We start from the raw sequence: 22,252 nt of genomic DNA on the forward strand, positions 1-22,252 counted from the left end.
AAGTGGGAGGCACATATACAAACTGTTGTAATTCCTACACCGTTCACCTGATTTGGATGTAAATACCCTCAAATTAAAGCTGAAAGCCTGCAGTTAAAGCACATCTTGTTAGTTTAATTTCAAATCCATTGTGGTGGTGTATAGAGCCAAAAAGATTAGAATTGTGTCGATGTCCCAATATTTATGGACCTGACTGTATTTTGTCTGAGAGATATCAGCTTTGTCTCCTTCCTTCTTTTCTCTCCTTTCTCGCTCCACTCTCCTAATCTTTCTACAAACTTTTATCCCCAAAAGAAAGTAGGTGTGGATGTGTTTTCCACGTAATTTATGATGTTAATTACATATATTTTATCATACACTTGTATGCACAACTACCTAAAGAGGGCAGAGTTGGATTAAAAAATAATTTTGGAATTTTCCTAAAAATATCAGCTAGCTGCCATAACCCCAGTATCCTCTTCTTCGGCTGGCGGTCCGCTTTCCGATAAGTGGTCTCTGCAGCGGATTCCTGCCACGCTCCGGTGCCCCCAGCCGCTTGCCAGAGCCATCGGCAGCAGCGGAGGATCTTCACTTTTGCTGGGCATGGAGATGAGTGAGGGGAAGATGGCGCCCACCCGACTCCATAACAATGCAGGGCGAAAGCGACGTCAAAACGTCACTTCCGCCCATAGCTCTTAAAGGGCCATTTTTTTAAAAAATGTTTTTTTTAAATAACAAATTTTTTTTTTTTTTTTGCATTTACGTGTAAATATGAGATCTGAGGTCTTTTTGACCCCAGATCTCATATTTACGAGGTGCTGTCATGCTTTTTTTACTATTACAAGGGATGTTTACATTCCCTGTAACAGGAATAAAAGTGACACAATTTTTTTTTTAAAAACAGTGTAAAAATAAAAAATAAAAGGTAAAATAAATAAGAAAAAAAAATGTTTTAAATGCGCCCCGTCCCGCCGAGCTCACGTGCAGAAGCAAACGCATATGTGAGTAGCTCCCGCATATGAAAACGGTATTCAAACGGGCGGCACAGTGGTGTAGTGGATAGCACTTTCACCTAGCAGTAAGAAGGGTCGCTGGTTCAAATCCCAACCATGACACTACCTGCCTGGAGTCTGCAAGTTCTCCCTGTGCCTGCGTGGGTTTCCTCCGGGTACTCCGGTTTCCTCCCACACTCCAAAGACATGCTGGTAGGTTAATGGGATCCTGTCTAAATTGTCCCTAGTATGTATGAATGTGAGTTAGGGACCTTAGATTGTAAGCTCCTTGAGGGTAGGAACTTATGTGAATGTACAATGTATATGTAAAGCGCTGTGTAAATCGATGGCGCTATATAAGTACCTTAAATAAAAAAATATTCAAACCACACATGTGAGGTATTGCCATGATCGGTAGAGCGAGAGCAATAATTCTAGCCCCAGACCTCCTCTGTAACTTAAAACATGCAACCTGTAGAATTTTTTAAACGTCGCCTATGGAGCTTTTTAAGGGTAAAAGTTTGTCGGAATTCAACGAACGGGCGCAATTTTGAAGCGTGACATGTTGGGTATCAATTTACTCGGCGTAACATTATTTTTCACAATATAAAAAAAATTGGGCTAGCTTTACTGTTGTCTTATTTTTTTAATTCAAAAACGTGTATTTTTTGCAATAAAAGTGCGCTTGTAAGACGGTGTGACAGAAAGTATTGCAACGACCGCCATTTTATTCTCTAGGGTGTTAGAAAAAAAATGTATAATGTTTGGGAGTTCTAAGTAATTTTCTAGCAAAAAAAAATGTTTTTAACTTGTAAAATACACATCTCAAAAACAGGCTCGGTCCTTAAGTGGTTAAGTAATTTTTAAGTCACTGTAGTCAGAACTCATATTGCTCTGGGTCAGTAACTTGAAAACGAATGAAACTAACAATCTTAATTACAATAAGGCAACTAGCATTTTCAGATGGCGGTCAGAAAGGCATTCTATGTACTTTACTCAGTATAGGCCTCCTTCAAGTCATTAAAGTGTATTTAACGTGAGAAACAAAAATGTAATATATTGCAGCTTTCTAGTTCGTGAAAAATATTTCAGTTTTTAATTTATTTTATTATTTACTTTTACTTTATTATCACATGGAGATCCTGCCAGTAACACCCTTCCTGTCCTGGGTGACAATGTTCACTCACTGTACTGTAACTATGGAGGAGTAGCATTGTCACCCTGGGACAGGACTACAGAACATTTCCCTCTCTCGATAACATAAGGAGGACTGTAGTACTGAAATATAGCTGGAAACAATGCTAACTGGTAAACTGCAGCACAGGCAGAAAGCCCATAACATTCCACTGAACCTGCCCTACTAAAACTCACTAATGACATACTAAATGCTAAAACCAACGGCCATCACTTCATACTCTTAGGCCAGATTCACACCTATGCTAATTAGATGCGGGTTTCCCGCATCTAATTCGCATAGCAGGAGTATGTGACTGGCTCCCTATGGAGCTGGTTCACATATCTCCGTTGCGGCTGCAGAGCGTACTGCAAAGAAACGCTGTGCGTCTTTGGCTCCATTTCAGGGCCGAATTCAGGCATAGATTTGTCCCTGAATCGAGGAACAGGGACGCACAGCGCTCCTGTGCGATCCGCAGCGGGTTCCAGTGTGAAGCGAGCCTCAGACCTTTCCGCTGCTTTTGATATAGTTGACCACCCACTCCTCCTTAATAAACTCCACTCCAGACACTGCTCTTTCCTGGTACTCCTCTTATCTATCTCAGCGCACTTTCAGCATCACATACACCATCCCCTCCGCTCCTCTTTCTGTTGAGGTACCCCAGGGCCCCTCCTATTCTTTCTCTACACCTCTTTCCTGGGCCAGTTGATAACTTCCCATGGCTTCCAATACTATGCCTATGCCCATGACACCCACATCTATCTCTCTACTCCTCAGATCACCCTCTCAATCTCCTCACATATCACAAAAATTACTGAGCCCCATATCAGTATGGATACCACACCACTTCCTCAAAACTCAGTCTTTCTAAAACGGAGCTTGTAATATTTTCTCCTCCCCGGTCCCCCCCTCATGACTTTACTATTGAGATCAACAGGCCATTGGTCCCTCCACACATGCCAGGATGCTAGGTATAATCCTAGACTCTGACCTCTCCTTTGGGCCCCACATCCAATCACTGGCTAAATCTTGCCGCTTTAACCTTTGCAGCATTTCCAGAATTTGCCCCTTCCTTACTAACGACACCACAAAACAACTTATTCACTCCTTGGTTATATCCCACCTTGACTATTGCATCTCCCTCCTCGTTGGCCTACCTTTACACAGGCTATCACCCATTCAGTCTATTATGAATGCTGCTGCTAGACTTATACACCTTACTAACCGATCCGTGACTGCTGTCCCTCTCTGCCAATCCCTTCACTGCCTACCACTAGCCCAACGTATGAAATTCAAAATACTAACTACAAAGTACAAAGCCATCCACAACACTGCCACAGCTACATCACCAACTTCACCTGCAGATATTGTCCTCTCCGCTCCTCCCAAGACATCTTGCTCTCTAGCTCTCTTGTTACCACCTCTCATGCTCGCCTCCAGGATTTTTCCTGAATCTCCCCATCCTCTGGAACTCCCTACCCGAGTATGTCCAGCTACTATCCGGTCTGCCTTTAGGTGATCCTCGAAAACGTATTTATTCAGGGAAGCCTACCTCACAAACTGTACTTGAGTCACTTACATCAGATCATCCCCTGAAGCTATTACCTTTTGTACCACCTCCCCCTCCCTTTAGATTGTAAGCTCAATGGGCAGGGCCCTCAAAATTTCTTCTGTATTGAAACATTTTGTAAATTTACTGTCCCCCTTTCTATAGTAAAGTGCTGTGCAAACTGTTAGTGCTATATAAATCCCGTATAATAATAATTTTAAAGCCTAATTTCCAATAATTTTTAAGAATGATAGTGTCTGCATGAGATACATAGGTATGATGTCTGTGACAAAGACCGACCTGTAATCTGTGGACAGCCGTGGAAAAGCAGGATGTAAATGTTTGGACAACACGTCAAGATGGCTTCCACCGCATCATCAGTAAGATGAACACAACGATCCATGTGAACTTCCTATGAAGAATAAGAGAAAGAGTTAGGGTTACACTTAGAGTTGTACAAAAGGAAATGTTATAGTCCTTTTAATAGACCTAGGAAGTGAATAGAAAAAGGTAGTATAGGTAGTATAGAATAGGTAGTAAAATTTACAGAGATATGATTTACGCATACCATTAACAAATGATAAAATAACAACCCAATGTAACAAAAACAATGCTCTGTAAATATGCTATAGAAAAGGATTATATCAGTAACATAATATTTTTTTGTGGATGTTTATTGACTGTGAACTATGAAGTTCTGTACATTACATCCTGGCTTAAAGTGTAACTAAAGGCAAAACTTATTTTCATTTTTGATAGAGTAAGGGAGGTTTTAACCCATCAGTTTTTTTCCCTTCTGTGTCCCATTAGGGGGATTTCCCTTCACTTCCTGTACCACAGCCAAAACAAGAAGTGAGAGGAAATCCCTTCAAAGTGAGAGAATCCCAGGGTGTCACCATAACTATTGTGCCCAGTGGAAGATATCCCCCTAATAACTTTTCTGGGGACAACGCAAAATTTGGGATTCTCTTTTACTTTCACTTTCAATGATAACAGTAAACAGGACAAATAGTGAGGACGAATCTCCCTAAAGGAGACATAGACAGCAATAAAAATGAACAGGTGTGCCAATCCCCCTCTACTCTATTGCCCCGTACACACGGTCGGATTTTCCAACGGAAAATGTGTGATAGGACCTTGTTGTCGGAAATTCTGACCGTGTGTAGGCTCCATCACACATTTTCCATCGGATTTTCCGACACACAAAGTTTGAGAGCAGGATATAAAATTTTCCGACAACAAAATCCGTTGTCGGAAATTCCGATCGTGTGTACACAAATCCGACGGACAAAGTGCCACGCATGCTCAGAATAAATAAAGAGATGAAAGCTATTGGCCACTGCCCCGTTTATAGTCCCGACGTACGTGTTTTACGTCACCGCGTTTAGAACGATCGGATTTTCCGACAACTTTGTGTGACCGTGTGTATGCAAGACAAGTTTGAGCCAACATCCGTTGGAAAAAATCCTAGGATTTTGTTGTCGGAATGTCCGAACAAAGTCCGACCGTGTGTACGGGGCATATCCCAGTGGCGGCTGGTGCTCGAATTTTTTTTTTTTTGGGGGGGGGCTGGCGCAAACAAACTGAAAAATTAAACTGACAGTAATGCAGAACTGTAAGTAGCCATTTATCAGGTGATTATCTGCCTCACTGTGCCCATCATAGTAGGCCAATCACATCCACATTTCAAGTAAAAAGAAAATAAAACCACTTAACATAAGGTGTGCTCATCAGAGCCCTCTTTTACACAGGTGCCCTCCTTTACATCAGGTGTCCCAATCAGAGTCCCCCTATACATCAGATGTTCTCATCAGAGTCCCCCTATACATCAGGTGTCCCAATCAGAGTCCCCCTTTACAACAGGTGTCCCCATCAGCATCCCCCTATAAATCAGGTGTCCCCATCAGAGTCCCCCTTTACATCAGATGTCCCCATCAGAGTCCCCCTTTAACATCAGATGTCCCCATCAGAGTCCCCCTTTACATCAGATGTCACCATCAGAGTCCCCCTTTACATCAGATGTCACCATCAGAGTCCCCCTTTACATCAGATGTCCCCATCAGAGTCCCCCTTTACATTAGATGCCCCCATCTGAGTCGAGTCCCCCTTTACATCAGATGTCCCCATCAGAGATCCCCTTTACATTAGATGTCCCCAACAGAGTCCCCCTTTACATTAGATGTCCCATCAGAGTCCTCTTTTACATTACATGTCCCCAACAGAGTCCCCCTTTACATTAGATGTCCCCATCAGAGTCCCCCTTTACATTAGATGTCCCCAGTGGCGGAACTACCACCATAGCGACACACGCGGGCGCTATGGGGCCTGCAGCCAAGTGGGGCCCAGTGAGGACAGGCGGCTCCGCGGGTGAGAGCGGGCGGCTCTGCGTGTCTGCGGGTGAGAGCGCGGGCAGCTCCGCGGGAGAGAGCGGGTGGCTCCGTGGATGAGAGCGCAGGCGTGAGCGGGCTGGCCAATCAGGGAGCTGGCGGGTGGGGGAGCATAGAGATGCCATCTCTCACCGCATGGCGCCCTGCACTGCACCCCTGCAGTGCAGTTCCCCCCTCACTGTGCAGGCAGCCGCGGGAAGCAGAGAGATGACCTTATCTCTCTGTTGCCTGACACAGCCGGAAAGTGATGTGGCAAGTGACAATCCGTAATGTGTGGCAGGCGACAATCCGTGACGTGGCAAGTGACAATCCTTAATGTGTGGCAGGTTATGTGGCAAGTGACAATTCGTAATGAGTGGTAAGTGACAATCCGTAATGAGTGGTAAGTGACAATCCGTAACGTGTGGCAGGGGATGTAGCAAGTGACAATCTGTGACATGGCAAGTGACAATCTGTAATGTGTGGCAAGTGACGTGGAAAGTGACGTGGAAAGTGACAACCCGGGACGTGCCAAGTGACAATCCGTAATGTGTGGCAGGTGACGTGGCAAGTGACAATCCATAATGTGTGGTAAGTGACAATCCGGGATGTGGCAAGTGACAATCCGTAATGTGTGGCAGGTGATGTGGCAAGTGACAATCTTGGACGTGGCAAGTGACAATCTGTAATGTGTGGCAGGTGACGTGGCAAGTGACAATCCGGGACGTGGCAAGTGGACAATCCGCAACATGTGGCAAGTGACATGGCAGGTGACATTCCGCAATGTGTGACAAGTGACAATCTGCATCTAGTGGCAGGCGACGTGGCAAGTGGACAATCTGCAACGTGTGGCAGGTGATGTGGCAAGTGACAATCCGTAATGTGTGGCAAGTGACAATCCAGGACGTGGCAAGTGACAATCCATAATGTGTGGCAGGTGACGTGGCAAGTGACAATCGGGGATGTGGCAAGTGGACAATCCGCAACATGTGGCAGGTGACATTCTGCAACGTGTGTCAAGTGACAATCTACATCTGGTGGCAGGCGACGTGGCAAGTGGACAATCCGCAACATGTGGCAGGTGATGTGGCAAGTGACATTCCGTGACAAGTTGCATCTGGTGGCAGGTGACGGTGGCAAGTGACACGCGCAGGGCTCGCACTGATTCTGCATTATGATGAGTTGAACTATTTCATTTTATATAACAGAACAGAAATTGGTTAGAAGGCATGGAGGTTAGCAATGTGTGTCCTTCAGGGGCTGCATACAGTATACTGCATACTTTGTTGTTCAAAATTAATATAAGCTGTTGCCTGGGTACTGTGCCACGTGAGTGTGGTAATCTGTTGTTCAATGGCGTTAGTTCATATTTTTTTTGTGGGGGGGGCTGTTTGCAGGGGGGGGGGGGCATACAACATTTTGCTATGAGGCCCTGTGATTTCTAGTTACGCCCCTGGATGTCCCCATCAGAGTCCTCCTTTACATTAGATGTCCTCATCAGAGTCCTCCTTTACATTCCCCCCCTCGTACTCACAGCTCTCACACAAGTCACCTGTCACCCACCTTCAGACCGGCCGGATGAGTCAGTGAAACCAGAAGTGAAGGCACAGGACCCGCTAATCACACACCACAGCAGGGAACAAAGCTATACTGGGAGTGTTCTGGGTGCAGAGCTCTGTACCCCGAGGACTTTCTGAAGGAAGACAATAGAGCTTCTTGTTTGCAAACAACTCATGCTTCCCATAGCAGCTGTGTGTCCGGCGCCCTGCACACACTTAAAGGGCCAGTATTTTTTTTTTATGATGAGTAGATTTTTGCCTTTAGTTTCCATTTAAAGGACAATTTCTCTGTCTGGCAACATGTGAGCGAACTTCACCTGAGACCACACTCTGGAACAAGTTAAGAAGTTTTACAACAAAAGGACAGATATTTGCCTATTGGTTTTGACCTCTATGACCCATGCAATAGGGCAGCATACATAGAGTTCAGCCTTATGAGCTCCTGACTTGTCTGTCTAACAATTGTATAGCTTGCATTTATATACCCTTTTACAAGCCTTATCTTAATCATCTCTCCTACATATGATTGGTCGCTAAGATCTACGTCAATGTAACTAGCTATGAATCTGACACCTGTTCTACAATCAGATAAACTTAATTACTCCCAGAATTCCTATATGTTCATTAAAGTGATTTACAACTAGTTTTGTCCAATTAAGAACACCTGTGTAGAGACTGTCTGGCACCCAGCTGTGTTAAATCAAACCTTCCTCATCTTGATAAGGTTTAACCACTTCCCGCCCACCCTATAGCGGATTGACGTCCGGGAAGTGGGACTGGACGTCATATGACGTCCAGCAGGATAACATGCCGCAGCGTGCCCCCGGGGGCGCGCATCGCGGCGATCGGTGGAGCGGGGTGTCAGCCTGACACCCCGCTCCACCGATCTTGGTAAAGAGCCTCCGGCGGAGGCTCTTTACCACGTGATCAGCTGTGTCCAATCACGGCTGATCACGCTGTCAATGGGAAGAGCCATTGATCGGCTCTTCCTCACTCGCGTCTGACAGATGCGAGTAGAGGAGAGCCGATCGGCGGCTCTCCTGGCAGGGGGGGTCTGCGCTGATTGTTTATCAGCGCAGCCCCCCCTCAGATCACCACACTGGACCACCAGGGATCGCCACTAGGACCACCAGGGAAGGGGCAACATTGATGGCCAGGTATGTACCCCATGGCCATCCACATGTGCCCAATCTGTGCCCATCAGTGCCCACAAATGGGCACTGATTGGCACCATTATGTCACTGATCTGCCCAGCAATGCCCAGATCTGCCCAGCAATGTTTTATCAGTGCCACCTGTCATTGCCCATCGGTGCCATCTGTCATTGCCCATTGGTGCCACCTGTCAGTGCCCATCTGTGCCCATCAGTGCCCACCTATCAGTGCCCATCAGTGCCACACATCAGTGCCACCCATAAGTACCCATCAGTGCCACCCATATGTACCAATCAATGCCACCTACAAGTACCCATCAGTGCCGCCTATGAGTGCCCATCGGTGCCACCTATGAGTGCCCATCGGTGCCACCTATGAGTGCCCATCAGTGCCGCATACCAGTGCCACCTATCAGTGCCCATCAGTGCCGCCTATCAGTGCCCATCATCAGTGCCCGTTAGTGCCACCTCATCAGTGCCACCTCATCGGTGCCCATCAGTGCCACCGTATCAGTGCCCATCAGTGCAGCCATATCAGTGCCCGTCATTGAAGAAGAAAACGTACTTATTTACAAAAAATTTTAACAGAAACAAAGAAAAATGTGTTTTTTTTCGAAATTTTCTGTCTTTTTTTATTTGTTGCGCAAAAAATAAAAACCGCAGGAGGTGATCAAATACCACCAAAAGAAAGCTCTATTTGTGGGAACAAAATGATAAAAAATTTGTTTGGGTACAGTGTAGCATGACCGCGCAATTGTCATTCAAATTGCGACAGCACTGAAAGGTGAAAATTGGCCTGGGCGGGAAGGTGTCTAAGTGCCTGGTATTGAAGTAGTTAACTATCTTCAAGAATAACAGATTTATGACTTTTAGAGAATGAACTTTCAATAACCCCACCAGATGTGTTATATGTCTCACTATATGTATGTATTTTAACAGTTTTAATGAGGGCACAAACAGATCTTTGTTTGACCCTGTCAAACTTAATTAATGTTCTGCACATAACTTTCCGTATTCCACCTAATTATTTTAACCACCTGTTTTCTTATCTTATCTGATTTATATGCATTTCAAGGACTTGTGATAATTCTATATAACTTGAATCTATTCTAATGAACTTTCACCCAGTAAACTATCTTATAAAAATATCAGAAAGAAGCAGAGAGGTCATCTAAAGTTCAACATTTTCTATATCTACGAAATAACATATATTGGTTAATATGAAATTTTACTACTATTAAGCAATCTTTTGCAAACAAACATAAATGATTATAAAATAAGAATCTAAATTCTCTAACAGAACAGAAGTCTACTTGCTATGGAAACAAAATGCTTTAGTTATCACAAGTGTAAGGACAATTAAACCATAACTTAATCCAAAAAAACAACAACACATTGCAGCATATCTGCCTGTCATGGTAAAAAGCCTGACACACCTCAAACTATGTTCTGAGAATGGGGATTTGTATACTCCCATCAGTTCATCCCCCAAAGTTATAACATTTAGTACTACTTGCCCCTCCCTATTATCCCTGTACGCTCTCAGGAGCAGGGTCCTCCTAAAGCTGGCCATAGACAGTTTGAATCTTGGCCAGTTTAACAGGGACTGGCCGAGATTCGAACCATGTATGGGCAGGCTGATTGTACTCAAGTCGATCCATCAATGGACTTGGGTACAACCAGCATGGCAGATGTTTCATGCAATTATAGGCAGCGGCTATAGCCACTAACAATAATCACCGTCTGTTCTCCCAGCAAGGATGGCTCACCATGCCTGATGGCTCACATTACCTAATCTGAGGAAGACATACTGTACATAGGATTCATATCATGTTTGGTGCGTGACAAAAACATAAACAACTGATAAAATTCCACCACATGTGGTCAACTTGTCCATGTCAAAGTTGATCATAAGCTTGCTAATTTGTTCGATTGGAAAGCCCGTGGTATATGATTCTTGTTAAATTTGATCATTTTAGTTGCATCAATTTGATGATCATATTATGTGTGTGGCCACCTTTAGCTTAGTGAATCGAGCCTCTTGTCTTTAACAGCAGTTCTTGCCAGTGAAAAGATTCTGTCCTTGACTGCTTTTAAGCACAGCCACAGTGTGGCTGGCCATCAGCACATCCTAGATTGCCAAATGATGAATAGAATGTGAAGCATGGTTACAGGAACACTGCAGATAATTATGTAGCCATAAATAATGATATTTGAAGTGCTTCACAATGTGCATGAAAATGAATATATAAGAATAAATATAAATAGTCAAATAAATCCAGCGGCGAGTAAAAATTCCTAAAAAATCCAGCAATCAAAATAGTGTAAAATTATAAAAAATTAGTGACACCAAATGTGTAAAAAAATTCACATAAAAAATCCACATAAAAATAAATATATAGGGATGTATTCAGAAGGTTCAATTATACAGGTGTAGAATCCTGATTGGTATAGAGCTTTTGATCACTAGCAAAGCTGTTTAAAAACACTTGCTTAATCAAGGTGCTCATTGACCTTCATAGTAACAATGTGCTTTTTGCTTCTATTCACACCCAATGTGAGAATCATAAACAGGCAGATAAGAGAAAAAAACCAATCATTGTGCAATAGTTAGGATACCAAGGTACACAGGCAAACTTCAATCCACTCACGTGTGCCTTATAATGATAAGGCATATGCAGGTTTTACTATAGCAGTCAGCCGCCTTAGACAGGAGCAGATTCAGTGCAGTACACTGTGTGATACTGCTGATCTGCACAGAGCGTCCTTGGCTCCTCCCACGCGTTACATCACAGTCACGTGACTTTTTCTTTCCTTTCCTTGAAAAAGTCACATGATCAACTTTGACATGGACAAGTTGACCACATGTGGTGGAATTTTATCAGTTGTTTATGTTTTTGTCACGCACCAAACATGATATGAATCCTATGTACAGTATGTCTTCCTCAGATTAGGTATGTGGATTATTTGTATGTGGATTATTTTTATGTGGATTTTTTATGTGAATTTTTTTACACATTTGGTGTCACTAATTTTTTATAATTTTACACTATTTTGATTGCTGGATTTTTTAGGAATTTTTACTCACCGCTGGATTTATTTGACTATTTATATTTATTCTTATATATTCATTTTCATGCACATTGTGAAGCGCTTCAAATATCATTATTTATTCTTTTTAAGTGACTCTGAAAACACTCTCTTTTGATAGCAGCCTCACTTGGTTTTATGTGTAATTATCAGCTATTTAGCATCACAGCGCTTTGTGTTTTATATATATTTTTTCCAATTATGTAGCCATACCTTTAAATTTTGTGAACATCTTCCAGCCGCAAGAGCCATAACTCCATCATCTGTCACCTACAAATAGCGCAAAACATGTTAGATAAGATTTCCCATTTTAGATAAGTTTTATGCATAAAAGCCATTTAACAAAGGAACAATTTTGATGTACAATGCATTCTGGGAAGCTGGTACTGGCAGGAAAAATTTTCCAGGAGCACACTGGGCGTGTCCTTTTCAGTACATAGCGTATTCACGCCTAATCGTTTTAAAAAGTTCCAGGTTCCTTACTGATCATATATCTTATTAGAATTACCTGAGATCTTCAATCACATTTGATTTATTTGATTCCATATCTGCAATTTTCTCAGATTATCTAGGTGGGACATTAAAGCTGAAATTTTTGTATCTTTAAAATGGCACTTTGCAGTGGGTCCCTACTCCCTCTGTACTACAAGAGTTAAATGTTCATTTTGTTTAGGAGAATTGTAATAAGCCCAGAACTGCTGGTCCTGAATTGTACGTAAGGATGTCAAAGAGCTCTGACTGATTGCACAACAAAGAGAATGGCTTTGAGTAACCAGTTGTATAGAGAAGGGAGCATGCAGGAGCACAGAATGAGTATTTCACCTTATTCCTCAGTGCCGGTTTACACAGGGGCGCCTGGAGTCGCCCCAAAAATACTACAGGAACCTTTTTCTAAGTCGGAGCGACTTGCGTCGCTCCTATTAGAACAGTTCCTTAGTACAGAACGGGATGCGACTTGTCAGGCGGCTAGGTTGCCTGACAAGTCGCCCCTGTGTCAACCGGCACTTACTGTTGTGGATATTGTTTGGTGAAGCTCAATATGTGATATCACAGAGTAAAGCCTGCATGGAATTCCTGGTGTCAATATGCTGTACTACCTTAATTCTTCCACAGGTCCAAACATATAGGCAAAATTACATAAGCATGAAATAAAGTGGACTAGTGAAAGCCTTGTGAAGATCACAGGATATTTACATATTTACAAGTAACATATTTATCGGCGTATAACACGCACCCTCATTTTAAGAGGGAAGTTTCAGGTAAAAACATATTTTTAAAATAAACAACTTTGAAGCAAATTAAGGGTCAGTGCCCATCAATGTCCATCTGCAGCCTGATTAATGTCCTCAATGCAGCCTGATTAATGTCCTCAATGCAGCCTGATCAATGTCCTCAATGCAGCCTGATAAATGTCCTCAATGCAGCCTGATTAATGTCCTCAATGCACCCTGATCAATGCATCAATGGAGCCTGATTAATGTCCCCAATGCAGCCTAATTAATGTCCTCAATGCAGCCTAAATAAAGTCCTCAATGCAGCCTGATCAATGCATCAATGCAGCCTGATTAATTTTAGTTAGTTTGCAGCCTCACCATCTCTCATAATTTGCAGCCTCACCATCTCTCATAAAAGCAGCCTGAATCAGGAAATCACTGAGCCATCATCTCCTCTCCACTCAGCTCTCACGTGACACACACACAGTCCCGCCTCCGCCATCGGCATTGGACCAGCTCCTCTGATAGGCAGAACACGGATCCAATGCCGGTGGCGGAGGCGTGACTGTGTGGGTGACGTGAGAGCCAAGTGAAAGCCGAGTGAGAGTGAGCTGAGTGGAAAGGAGATGATGGCTCGGTGAATTCTGGCGGCGCTCGTCCCCCTCCGAAAATACGCTGTAGGCGTATAACACGCACCCCTGATTTGCCCCCAATTTTTAGGGGGAAAAAAGTGCGTGTTATATGCCTATAAATAGGGTACATAAGAGAATGCAAGTCATGTTTCAGTCATGTCATTTACATTACAGCTTATTAGATCAATACAGAGTGGTCTTATGAGTAAGTCAAGGGTTAGTCATACTGCCCCTAAGAAAAGACATCTTGGTTATTATATGCATTTAAAGTGAAACATAAAGCGGAGAAGTTCTGCTTTCTGTCCGCACCAACCCCCCTACCTTCTCTACCACATTTGGCATATTAACATTTTTTTGGGGGAGCAGGTACCTAGTTTTGACAGGTACCCACTTCCACTTCCGGTTAGCCCCCATCTCTTTGCCCACAGCCTTCTGGGACACCCTCACAGGCCCTAGAAAGCTGCGGGACCATTCACAATGCGTGACTCACATATGCATAGTGGGAAGCTGGCTGTGAAGCCACGAGGAGTCACAGCCGGCTTCCCACAACAAACATGCCTGCGCCGAGGACCTGAAGACCGGCAAAGAAATAGCCCGGGGGAAGATAGTGGCGGATCCCTGGAGAGGTAATTTTTTTTTACAGTATTTGTAGCAGCTGACTTTTACTTTTTTTTCTCTCTAGGGTGAAGATCCTCTTAAAAAAAAAAATATACACAAACTTCAGTAAAGTTTGTATGTGAAACATTCCAGGTAAAAAGGCAGTCTGATAAAATCATCTTCAATACAATCTATTATATTTACAATCAGTCTACAATTATAATTTCTTTGTCACTTCCCTCTGAGATAATGAACATTTAGTATTGCAGGCTACAGAAACAACTTGTCTTTTTAGATCTTGTAGGTATTCCAGTGGTAGGATACCTTCATTATTTGCTCTTCTGCCCACCTACATCAGGCAAAGCCAAAGGATGGCATCCCACAGGACAAATAAAAACAGGATTGAAGTGTCTAATGCCTCTACTGTGTTCTCACCAAAAAAAAAAAATGTAAAAAATAAAATACACTCACGTTAAAAATAAAATACACGTAAAAAAAAAAACAAAAAAAAGGTTTAATGTCACTTTAGTCTAAACAAACTATTTAAAGTTCAGTCGTATGAATAAAACCTGACTGTTGTAAGCAGCCCCCACAGTGTTAAATAAATGCCTAATAATACTGTAATAAAGAACGACTCAGAAAAACATAACCTACTGTGTTAACACTACTGACAGACTGCATCATATATATATTTCATGCCAATAGTTACCGAAAGTGAGAGGAAATTCCCCAAATATGACACAGATTCTAATAAAAACTAAAAAAAAATAGCAACAGATGCACCTTAAGAGCATTTTTTTCTGAAATAAGGCCCCTAGCTATACGTACTGCTGTAACAGAGAAGTCCACACTGTGTAACAGAGGGCAATTCTGCCCCAGAGCCTGCAGTGAAACATCAGAGAGCTGGGTGCAGCCACTAAGGTTGACGATCTGTAGCAAAGGACAATGCAGGGAGAGCGACAGGATGCCACCATCGGTTATATTACGGCATTTCTTCAGTGTGATCTCATGGAGGTATGGACAAGACTGTGCAACTGCTTCAATACCTAGATAAAGATAGAAGAAATATGGGTAACAGCTCGGGACAGCAAATTCAGTGAAGGAAGCAAGTTAATTCCTTTATATTTTCAACTAGACACTCAGCTGGGTTCCGTTTCTCTCCTCTGAGCTGGAATTCTTTGTATTTTTTAATTTTTCAATTCATCAAATGGGCTTTTGGAATGGCAAGTACAGATGATCATAAGAGAATGTATATACCTGTACTTTAGCCAACTGGCCAAACTCATTGAACTAGCAAGATTAGGTATCATAGTGTAGTAGGATTTCATATTAACCCATGTTAATTTCATATTATTCATATTCATTTGCATATGCTATTGATAATATAATTATTATTCAGATTATTAATGTAGTAGTAGTATTATCATTATTATTATTACTTCAATAAGTAATAGTTATTAGTCTAGAAAATAAAATAATACTATTTCATAATAGAGAAAATCCACAGTTAAAGTTGAACTGGTGACCACTATCAAGGAAAACAACCTCGAAAAAAATTAAATAGAACCTGGTAGAATGGTATTCTTTAAAGTAGGAAAACAACCATTGACAAGAAATGAAATAAATCTTTGTACTGTCTGCAAGAAGTAATGAGCGTGTAACATGGGAAAACTTTGTACATTAATTAAGTTGACAGGTTCACAGAAAAGGGTCTGCCTGTGTCTTAACTAATACTTTGAAATTTACTTGCATAGGAAAACACTATGTGTGATACATACATATACATATATATATATATATATATGTATACAAATTTATTAATAGACAATATTAAATAAAACCATTAACTTTGGGAAAATTAACTTTTCACCCCACTCTGTGTTAAATGTCTTAATAGTGTTTAACCATACAATTCTATATATGTATGTATTTATATACTGGTTACATAAATATGCACTATATTAAACTAGTTTGTATGTATATATATATATATATATATATATATATATATATATATATATATATATATATATATATATACATACACACACACACAGTGCATATTTATGTAACCAGTATATGAACACATACATATATAGAATTGTATAGTTAAAACACTATTAAGACAATTAACACAGAGTGGGGTGAAAAGTTAATTTTACCAGTCATAAATATGTTCTTGGGCTGGAGAAGCGTTACGAAGAAGAGTTTGATTTAATGATGAACACGTTGGGCGTCATACTGTCTGCAGAGAAGGAATTTTAATGGGTAAATATAGACAAAAACTCTTATAAATCATTTTTAATAAATATATAGGAATTGTGGGAATGAATAGATTTGCCTGGATGCATTACAGGTGTCAGATTTATGGTTAGTTACAATAGGGATAATTTACTAAAACTGGAGCACTTAAAATCTGCAGCAGCTGAGCATAGTAGCCAATCAGCTTCTAACTTCAGCTTGCTCAATTAAAGTGAGACTAAAGTTGTTTTCTTTTTGGTCAAAAATATCAAACATGTCATACTTACCTGCTCTGTTGCAGTGGTTTTGCACAGAGCAGCCCAGATCCTCCTCTTCTCGGGTCCCTCTTTAGCGCTCCTTACTTGTTATTTACTAAAATGCTTCAGTTTTAGTAAATAACCCCCAATGACGAAGATCTTTGCAACCAATCATATTGTACCTATTATGCTTGCATTGTAAGGAACGGTATAAATTAGATTTGCATGCCCCTATGCTTTGAACATGATCTTGTATGTTCCCAGCTGTTATTATTAAACCTGCATTACTGAAGGTCCTGCCTAGTCTGAGGCTTAAGGCAAGGTTGGAGCGACAGTTTGCCCAAGATGCGTCGGTATACCTAGAATTAATACGTGTACTGGTGTCCTGTATGCAGTTTGTTCATAGATGTATAAACTTGGATGGGTAAAATAAAAACATACAATAATAGTCCACAAATGAAAATTCACAGAATTGAGCATCTAAATTGTAGAAACTTTTTTTACACAGGGATGTGTTGCTGTCAGTCAGCAACCACATGTGCATGGCTGGTTGCCACCCATGGCAGCCCTGCTAGCCCATGGCCTATCTTGATATGTAAAACCCCTTTCACACTGGGGCGCTTTGCAGGCTATAGCGCCTGCAAAGCACCCTGAAAGAGCCGCTGCTGTGTCTCCAATGTGAAACCCCTGAGGGCTTTCGCACTGGAGTGGTGCGTTGGCAGGACGGTAAAAAAAGTCCTGCTAGCAGCATCTTCTGCCCACTGAAATCAATGGGGCAGCGCGCGGCTATACTGCCGGCATAGCGCTGCTGCAGCAGCGCTTTGCTGTGGTTTTAACCCTTTCTCAGCCCCTAGCAGGGAGGTAAAATCGCCCCATTAGCGGCCGAATACCGCCGCTAAAACGACGGTAAAGCGGCTCTAAAAATAGTGCCGTTTTACCACGGACACCACCCCCGCCCCAATGTGAAAGGGGCCTAAAAATGTGTCCCTGCATGATGCAACTCATAGATAAAGAAAGGAGCAGCAGGGCATTCATAGTCAGTCCAATGCTTTATTACTGGGCGAATTTAAAAGCCACAAACATTTGCATCCTCCTTTAAATTTAAAGCCTAACAAAGATTAAAGTGGTTCTAAATTCAAAACCCTGCAATCCCTGCATTAAAGTGTGTGTAACCCTACAAAAAAAAAAAAAAAAGAAAAAAAAAGAAAAAAAGGAGATCCTGTTCCCTCATAGCAGGTTAAACAGCACAGTGCAGTGCTTGTGCTGTATAACCTGCCACTCTGAAGCTGTAAAAAAAAAACCTGCTGATCCTGCCTGGTTCTGCCCCCTATGAATGGACCATGGTTTATCATGGTGGCTGCTGAGCCCTGACACCATGGTCAGTTTATGTGCCTCCATCATCCGCAGCTCTCCTGTGTCCTCCTATCCCCTCCTCTCTGCCTGTCAGCTCGTGTGTCTTCTGTGTGAGCTGTCTCTGCCCCCCTGCCGCTGTTATTGAAAAGTGAACTTTTAAAAAATTCACTTCCACACCCTCTTTTAAGAAGCCATAATGCACTGTATTAGCTTTTGTTAAAAACAAATCCATTCCCCCCGATCCCATCCCAGCTCCATCCACCACCCTGATCCCATTCCGGCTCCATCCATTCCCCAGATCCCATTCCGGGTCCATCCATTCCCCAGGTCTCATCCTGGCTCCATCCATTCCCCTGACCCCATCCCAGCTCCATCGATTCCTCCCCTTACCCTCTTTTCCCCATGCCTCCCTCTTCTTCAAGTCTCATATACACAGAAATCATCATGGACCTCAGATCAGCCCTGTTCTGGCAGAGTGGTGTGCTGCTTCCAGCTTCCTCCTCTGCGTACAGAAAAACAGAGGAGGAGGAGGGGCAGGTTCAGCGCACTCCGCTCTGCACTGTCTGTGTGTCAAAGGCAGCCGGGGAGAGATGTCGGCTGCAATGCAAAGTGTAGCTCAGGAACCAAGACGCCCGGGACTCAGCCCTGATTCGGCAGGAACCGGGAAATGGATCAAATTCCAGGATGGTTCCGGCGAATCAGTGACATTTGGAAGGCATGGGTATGCTGTGTGCATGGGAACACACAAAAAACTAGTGGGGGAGTGTCTGGGCTGGACATACCCCTTGATAAAAGGAGGAAGACTTTTTGCTATGCAAAGCGAAGGTTATTTACCACACGTGGGAGAACGCAAAGTGAAGGTCATTTAAACTATTATTTCACTTATATAACAGATGTCCATGAAAAGATTAAATAAGCATGTGACAGTCTTTAGGTTAAAAAATGAAGGCTCTAGCAAAATGGTCGTGAAAGTTTAAGCACAAAATTCACTCTTATGTTGAGCACAAATGCCTTGGAAATGTTCATAAGTTTCCAGCTTGTACAAAATCCACATCAGGGAGTTTTAATATTTAACTCCAAAAGTGAAAATAATCTTTTTAAGTAGTACTAAATTATTTGTTTTTTGGATACAGTAAGGGAGGGTTATAACCCCTGTAAGTTTTCTTTCGCCACCAGTGTCCCATTGGGGAGATTCCCCTTTCGCTCCCTTGTCCCATGGCCAAAAAAGCAAGTGAGAGGAAATCCCTCTAAAACTCCAAAGTAAGGGAATCCCTGGATGTCATGAGGGTCACCAGAGATAGTGTCCCCATTGGAAGATTTCCCTTCTATGCCTGTTCTGGTGTCAACGCAAAATTTGCAATTTCTTTTACTTTCACTTTCAATAATAATGGTAAACAGGACAAATAGAGAGGGTGAATCTCCTTAACAGGGGTACAGACAGAAAAACCTGACAGGTGTTCTAATTATTCTCCATTCTATTCAAAACTGGAGAAAAAAAAGTTTTGCCTTTAGGTATACATTAAAGTTTACATTTTCTGCCAGAGCCATTTTAAGAGTATTATGCCATCATAAAAGAAACAAATGTGCAGAGGACTTTTCTTTCTGCTTACCTTCTGAAGTGACTGAAGTCCTCTCTTCCCCTTTGCAAGAGTTTAAATTGATTTTATTGAGCTGCTTGCATAACGATATCACCCGTAGTGCATCGTCTGAAACATCGCAGTCACGGAGGTCCAGTTTTTTGACTGATGGATGCAACACCTAGGGAAAGATCCACAATATGAGGGCAATGCATGTTTAGTGAGGCCATTAAAAAGTTGGCTCTTTGTACAGCATCATAACACCTTCCATAATGAGCCAAACTGACACTTCCCTGACAATCAATCCATTGTCCAAATACATTGTTAAAACACCATGCTCTTTGCTGTGCCCTATTAGAGGGCCATTAACTTCTAAAAAAAATAGTTATTATGTACTATAGATACTGTAAAGATAGCCATGCATGGATAGAAACTTGGCTGGTTCAGCAGGGACCGGATGAACTTCAATCCATGTATGGGCTAGCTGGTTGTACGCAAGAGGATCAATTGACTTGTGTACAACCAGTCTTCCAGGTTTTTCCTGAATGATCAGTGCCGCCAGCTGAAGCTGGCGGCACTGATCATTGTACACAATTATTAGGCAAGTGAGTATTTTGACCAAATCATAATTTTTATGCATATTGTCCAACTCCAAGCTGTATAAACTTGAATGCTTATTGGATTTAAGCATATCAGGTGAGGTGTATTTGTGTAATGGGGGAGGGCGTGGCCTAAGGAGATCAACACTCTATGTCAAGGTGTGCATAATTATTAGGCAGCTTCTTTTCCCCAGGCAACATGGGCCAAAAAAGAGATTTAACTGACTGAAAATTAAAAAAAAATAAAATGTCTTTCAGAGGGATGTAGCAGAGGGATGAAATTGCAGAGGGATGAAATTGCTAAGAGATTTGGGTGTGATCACAGAGGGATGAAATTGCTAAGAGATTTGGGTGTGATCACAGAACCATCAAACGTTTCATTTTTGCAAATAGTCAACAGGGTCGCAAGAAAAAAAAAGACGCAAATTAACTGCCAAAGATTTGAGAAGAATCAAACATGAAGCTACCAGGAACCCATTATCCTCCAGTGCTGTCATATTCCAGAACTGCAACCTACCTGGAGTGTCCAGAAGTACAAGGTTTTTAGTGCTCAGAGACATGGCCCAGGTAATGAAGGCTGAAACCTGACCACCACTGAACAAGACACATAAGTTGGAACATCAAGACTGGGCCAACAAATATCTGAAGACAGATTTTTCAAAGGTTTTATGGACTGATGAGATGAGAGTGACTCTTGACGGACCAGATGAATAGGCCTGTGGCTTGATCGGTAAAGGGCACAGAGCTCCACTTTGACTCAGATGCCAGCAATATGGAGGTAGGGTACTGGTATTATTAACCACTTCCCGTCTGGCCTATAGCAGAATGATGGCCGGGCGGTGGTTCTGTTATCCTGACTGGGCGTCATATGACGCCCTGCAGGATAACAGCTGCCGCGCGCCCGTGTGTGTGCGCATCGCGGCGATCGGTGGTGCGGTGTGCCAGTCTGACACACCGCTACACCGATCTCGGTAAGGAGCCTCTGACGGAGGCTTTTTACCACGTGATCAGCTGTGTCCAATCATGGCTGATCACAATGTAAACAGGAAGAGCCTGTGATCGGCTTTTCCTCACTCGCGCCTGACAGACTCGAGTAGAGGAGAGCTGATCGGCGGCTCTCCTGACAGGGGGGGTCGGTGCTGATTGTTTATCAGCGCAGCCCCCCCTCGGATGCCCACACTAGACCACCAGGGAAGCCGCTAGGACCACCAGGGAAGCCCCCAGCATGTGGATGGCCAGGTACATCCCCCATGGCCATCCACATGTGAAAATCAATGCCCAACATATGCCAGTTAGACTGGCACCTCTATGGCACAATAAAAATTAGTGATGCCCAGCAATGCCAACCATCAATGTCATCAGTGCCACCTATCATGCCCATCCGTGCCCATCAGTGCCACCTCATTGGTGCCACCTCATCAGTGCCCATCAGTGCCACCTTATCAGTGCCCATCAGTACAGCCATATCAGTGCCCGTCATTGAAGAAGAAAACTTACTTATTTACAAAAAATTTTAACAGAAACAAAGAAAACCTTTTTTTTTTCATAATGTTCTGTTTTTTTTATTTGTTGCGCAAAAAATAAAAATCACAGAGGTGATCAAATACCACCAAAAGAAAGCTCTATTTGTGGGAACAAAATGATAAAAAAATTTGTTTGGGTACAGTGTAGCATGACCGCGCAATTCAATTTGCGACAGCGCTGAAAGCTGAAAATTAGCTTGGGCAGGAAGGTGTATAGGTGCCTGGTGTTGAAGTGGTTAAAGGTGGGCTAGTTGATGAGCGGGTTGAAGATGGACTCAAAATCAACTCCCATACCTACTGCCAGTTTTTAGAAGACACTTTCTGCAAGCAGTGGTACAGGAAAAAGTCTGCATCTTTTAAGAAGACCATGATATTTATGCAGGACAATGTTCCATCGC

General features: G+C 42.6%; 1 protein-coding gene across 3 annotated transcripts in view; it reads right to left on the minus strand.

Annotated features, from left to right (window-relative positions):
• Positions 1-22,252, minus strand: part of AMN1 (antagonist of mitotic exit network 1 homolog) — a 279,533-nt gene that overhangs the window by 69,120 nt on the left and 188,161 nt on the right. For all 3 annotated transcript variants that reach the window (XM_073621864.1, XM_073621863.1, XM_073621865.1), the window contains 4 exons: positions 19,766-19,913; positions 15,133-15,350; positions 12,075-12,131; positions 3,995-4,106 (listed from right to left, as the gene is read on the minus strand). In XM_073621864.1, the coding sequence (XP_073477965.1) occupies positions 3,995-4,106; positions 12,075-12,131; positions 15,133-15,350; positions 19,766-19,913 (535 nt within the window). The remainder of the gene's footprint in view (positions 1-3,994; positions 4,107-12,074; positions 12,132-15,132; positions 15,351-19,765; positions 19,914-22,252) is intronic.

This window comes from Aquarana catesbeiana, linkage group LG03 (genome assembly GCF_042186555.1).
Source record: "Aquarana catesbeiana isolate 2022-GZ linkage group LG03, ASM4218655v1, whole genome shotgun sequence".
Classification (NCBI taxonomy): Eukaryota; Metazoa; Chordata; class Amphibia; order Anura; family Ranidae; genus Aquarana; species Aquarana catesbeiana.